At 33.6% G+C, this 5808-nt stretch overlaps 1 protein-coding gene across 1 annotated transcript; it reads left to right on the forward strand.

Annotated features, from left to right (window-relative positions):
- Positions 1–678: 678 nt before the first annotated feature.
- Positions 679–2373, forward strand: LOC108550917 (tubulin polyglutamylase TTLL4). Its single transcript, XM_083287399.1, has one exon. It carries the CDS (start codon positions 679–681, stop codon positions 2371–2373), a length of 1695 nt encoding a protein of 564 aa, XP_083143525.1.
- The last annotated feature ends 3435 nt before the right edge of the window (positions 2374–5808 follow it).

Here is a 5808-nt window from a genome sequence, read left to right on the forward strand (position 1 = left end):
AAATCCATTTGTTATTAATAAATAATATTGAAAAATATTCAATTAAAAATATTGAAAAATCTTTTTATTATTAATCAATAATATTGGTCAGTATTCAGTCAAAAATATTCAAAAATTATTTTGTTATTAACCAATAATATTAAAAAATGTTTAGCTAAAAATATTAAAAACTCCTTTCGTTATTAACCAATAATATTGGAAAATAAAATATTAAAAAATAATATTGAAAAATATTCAACCAAAAATATTGAAAAATTATTGTGTTATTAACCAATAATATTGCAAAATAAAATATTAAAAAATCCATTTGTCATTAACCAATTCCATGTTTAACAACAATTTACTACATCACACGATCTGCAAAATTACCACAATCGAATCACGACCTATCCCAAACTTCCCTGTAAAATCCCCAAAAACATTGATTCTCACAAACCAACTTCAAAACCTGCCCACAACACTCCAACTTCAAATCACAGCAAACCCAAGAAAGCAGCGCAAACTTCAGCGCAGTTTCACCCATCACTAACCCCAACTGCCCCACTTTCGGCCAAACCCTTCAAATTTCCAGTGAAACCGTCTCCTCGCACCACAACGTTTCACCCCAAACCCAAAAATCCTCCAAACAAACCCTTTGACAGCAGCAAGAACCTTTAGGAACCGAAAGCCAAGCCCAACATGACGATCCGATCGATCCGAGACTCCTCGACGAGCACCTGTTCCGGCAAATTATCATCGAGCTATTGCTTCGAGGACGACGAAATGTACTCGTACACAGAGATCACGGAACGTCTGATAATGGCCAGGCCGATCCGTCGAATGGTGGTCCATCCGGTGGGCTTCGTCGACAAAAACTTGTCTCTGCCTATGCGCTGTAGCCTGTTCCCTCATGTCCCACCGTTCATCATCTTCCACACGAACGAAAGCACGAAGCTGCCGGTACAGATCAGCAGACACCTGTGGTGGTGGCAGGCTAGGAGGCATAGCCCTGGACTCATCGTGTCCATGGTACGTAATTCCGGATTCAAGATCACGGACAAGTCGTCGACCAACTGGTGCGGTACCTGGTGCAGCACCTCTGCCTATTCCAAGCTCAGACGAACCAAGATCTTCTCCAAAGTGAACCATTTCCCCAACAGCTTGGAACTGGGTGACAAGATACTGCTATGGAGGAACTTCCGCAGGGTGAGGAGGAAATTTGGCAGCAAGAACTTCGGCTTCATGCCTGTCACGTTCGTGCTGCCCGATGAGAGACTAAATCTGAAGAAGTTCATGCAGAAGAACGGAGGTATTTGGATAGTGAAGCCACCAAACTCGTGTGCTGGCTGTGGGATCAAGATCATCTCGAACTTACTCGAGATACCTAACTATCGTTCTCTGGTGGTCCAACGATACATCTCTGCACCTAAGTTGATACATGGTATGAAGTTTGACATAAGGTTATACGTGTTGCTGACCAGCATTGACCCTCTCAGGGTCTACCTCTACAACGAGGGCCTGGTCAGGCTGGCTACGATCAAGTACGCGAACAACGAGAAGACTCTGTCAGACAGGTTCATGCACCTGACCAACACCAGTGTGAACAAGCTCAGTCCGAATTTCAGACCCAACGATGACCCAAACGAGTGTAAGGGCAACATGTGGTCACTGAACTGTCTGTGGAAGTACCTGGCTACCATTGAAGACGTGGACGTCTTTAAGATCTGGACCAGGATCAAGGACATCGCTGTGAAGACTGTCATCTCTGCTGAGCCTGCTCTGTACAGGGCTTGGAAGAAGACCTCTATGTCCACGTACAACTTCTATCAGCTGTTCGGCTTCGACGTGCTGCTGGACAGGCAGTACAGACCTTGGCTGCTCGAAGTGAACGATTTCCCGTCGATGGAGCCAGACACTCCTCTTTGTAAACTGGTCAAGGGTCAGCTGGCTAAGGATTACTTGAATCTGGTCGGTTTCCACGTGCCTAACTTGCTGAATGACAGGGAGCTGAAGATCCTCAGGCTGGCTTACAAGAAGCACGCTATTTGCTACAATAGGAATCTGCATTCGAATATTCTGACGTGGGAGGAGAAGAAAAAGCAGTACAACTTTGTGAACAAGGCTGCTAGGAAGTATTACTTGAAGTCGATCCTGAAGACTCTCACTCCTGATGACGTGAAGGTGTTGATTAGACACGAGGATGAGATCTGTCATACTGGTCGTTTCGAGAGGGTCTTTCCTACATGTAGTACGTGTAAATACTTGGACTTCTTTGAAGAGGTTAGGTACTATAATTTGCTGCTGGACGCGTGGGAGACTGAGTATGGGTATAATAGATCTAAAGGTGTCGATAGATTGAAGAAGCTTTGTAGGAAGAAGTATCATTTGTCTTGAAGACTTTCATGGATCTTTGGCATTTTATGCATCTGTCGATATTTGGGATTTTATGGATCTATCCATATTTGGTATTTTATGGATCTATGGATATTTGATGGATCTGTCGATATTTGATATTTTATGGATATATCGGTATTTGGTAATGTATGGATCTATCGATATTTGGTATTTTATGGATCCATGGATATTTGGTATTTTATGGATCTATCCATATTTGGTATTTTATGGATCTATGGATATTTGATGGATCTGTCAATATTTAATATTTTATGGATATATCGGTATTTGGTATTGTATGGATCTGTTAGTATTTGGTATTGTATGGATCTCTTGGTATTTGGTAATGTATGGATCTATGGATATTTGGTATTTTTTGGATCCATGGATATTTGGTATTTTATGGATCCATGGATATTTGGTATTTTATGGATTTATCGATATTTGATATTTTATGGATCCATGGATATTTGGTATTTTATGGATCTATGGATATTTGGTATTTTATGGATCCATGGATATTTGGTATTTTATGGATCTATGGATATTTGATATTTTATGGATCTATGGGTATTTGGTACTTTACGGATCTTTGGATATTTGGTATTTTATGGATCTATGGATATTTGGTATTTTATGGATTTATCGATATTTGATATTTTATGGATTCATGGATATTTGGTATTTTGTGGATCTATGGATATTTGGTATTCTATGGATCTATGGATCTATGGGTATTTGGTATTTTATGCATCTATCGATATTTGGTATTGTATGGATGTGTCAATATTTGGTATTTTATAGACCTATGGATATTTGGTATTTTATGGATCTATGGATATTTGGTATTGTATGGATTCATGGATATTTGGTATTTTATAGACCTATGGATATTTGGTATTGTATGGATTTATGGATATTTGGTATTTTATGGATCTATGGATATTTGGTATTTTATGGATCCATGGATATTTGGTATTTTATGGATCTATGGATATTTGGTATTGTATGAATTTATCGATATTTGGTATTTTATGGATCTATAGATATTTGATATTTTATGGATCTATCGGTATTTGGTATCGAAACGATACATTTCAACTTTGTATTGTTTCATGGAGGAATGATGGATGTGCAGAATGGCTGCTCGAGGGTATTTAATTTAAATCGCGAGTTAAAATTAACAAGTATTCACAGGAAAAATTCGATTTAAAGTTTTTGATCAAATTCTTTTTCAATTTTTTGGCAGATTTAGAAAATTTTCTTTCCTCTATAGATGACAGGTTGTACAATTTAATTTTCAATTTTGATGCGCATAAAATTTTTAATATAGACAATCTTGCAACTAAAAAAAAAAAAAAGCAAAAGAATTTTCGGGCAATCTAGATAATTTGAATAAAAAAAAGTAAAAATGGATAGTAGTGATTGCAAATCTATTTAGTATTCGATATATAAAAATAATTCATTTATTTTTCAGTTGGAAAATCATTTGCAAAATATTGTTATTTTTTTAACAGATGTAAAATATTGTAAAATATATTAACAATTTATGGACTTTCACAAAAGTATATAAAGAAGTATTTAAAGGAATATCTTTTTAAAATGAGTGTAATTAATAAAGAAACTGTAAAATATTAAAGTTTATATAGAAAAATTCATGATTAGTTGTTTAAACAGAGCAATTTATTTTATGTAAATATGTAACTGAAACGTGATTAACGATTTATTTATATGAATGAAAATTTGGCAATAATTTAACAGTGTACATAATAAAAATAAATATGTCTTGTTTAATACGTTTAAATAATTTGATATCTATCTATATATATAGCATGTTGCAGAATTTGGAACCTTTTATAATTTCGCTTTTACCTTATCAAGTAAGCACTCTCAACATAACTATTTCATGTATAAAATTAAAAAATTTGTAATAAAAACTTGGTACTCCTTATTGTAACACAAAACAGTCTTGCAAATGATATGATTATTATAAAATTGAAACGGCAAGGAAGAGGAATAAAATGTTTAAATAGAAAAGGAGAAGAAATATCATAAAATATAAACATGGAGAAATAAACGTAAAAGGTAGATAAGAATAAATAGAAGAACAAAGAAAAGTTGATATAAAAGAATTGGAAAAATATTTTTATTGAAATATAAATAAAATTGAATTGAGTTTTGTCAAATGATGTATGTGACCAAATGTATATAACTATACCTATTTATTTCTATGGGATCTTTTTCAGTTTGTATAACAATTTATTAAGCTAAGTTGAAAATAATTTTGACTTAAAATAATTAATTTGAAAAATATTATTTTAATTTTTATCTTAGGAGATATAAAGAAATAAAACAAAATAGAGTGAAAAATAAATAAATATTCTTTAACCAATTTTTCCTTATAACACACACGAAATAAAATAGAATAAAAAATAAATATGTGAATACAACAATAAATAATAAACATCCTAGAGCCAATTTTCCCTTACAGTGTGTAAAACAATAAAATAAAATCAAATAAAGAATAAATAAATACCATAAGTAATACATATCCTTTAAGCAACTCTCTCTTATAATTCACAAAAATAAGGTAAACAAATAAATACCATAATAAACAATGAATATTCTTAAACAAATTCCCCCAAATAACACACAAAATAAAATAAATTAAAATAAAATGAAAGCTGAGGGAAATTAAAAATTATAGGTATCGAAACGCCATTTGAAATAATTATCCGCATGAATGATCGTGAATCATCGAATGTGGATATCAAAAAGAAAGAATCTTAACGAAAATAAAAAGAGAAAGAAAAAGAAAAATTATTCGGCGAAAAATAAATAAATAAATTTAAAATAAAGTAAAATAAATTTAAATTGTGGGAAATTAAAAATTATAGGTATCGAAAAGCCATTTGAAATAATTATCCGCACGAATGATCGTGAATCATCGAATGTGGACGTCAAAAAGAAAGAATCTTAAAGAAAAGAAAAAAGAAAAATTATTCGGTGAAGAATAAATGAATAAATTTTAAATAAATTAAAATAAAATAAAAACTGAGGGAAATTAAAAATTATAGGTATCGAACGGCCATTTGAAAAATTTATCCGCACGAATGATCATGAATCATCGAATGTGGACGTCAAAAAGAAAGAATCTTAACAAAAAGAAGAAGAAAAAAGAATGAAAAATTATTCGGTGAAAATTAATTGTTATTTCCGGGGCAACGAAGGTATCAAAGCCGGCGGAAGATTGGCAGGAGAGATAGTGGGTAGGCGGCTGTGGTCGTTCGCGCGTAATTGGAACGGAGCGGACCTTCGAAGAGTTAAATAGTTTCACGGCTGTAACAGCGTCGGGTTTAATAAATCCGTACTAACAATTTAATGTCTCTATTGTGACCGCGACGGCCGACGGTACCGGCAACTGAACTTGATTAG

Source organism: Eufriesea mexicana, unplaced genomic scaffold (assembly GCF_001483705.2).
Source record: "Eufriesea mexicana isolate 0111107269 unplaced genomic scaffold, ASM148370v2 scaffold3442, whole genome shotgun sequence".
Classification (NCBI taxonomy): Eukaryota; Metazoa; Arthropoda; class Insecta; order Hymenoptera; family Apidae; genus Eufriesea; species Eufriesea mexicana.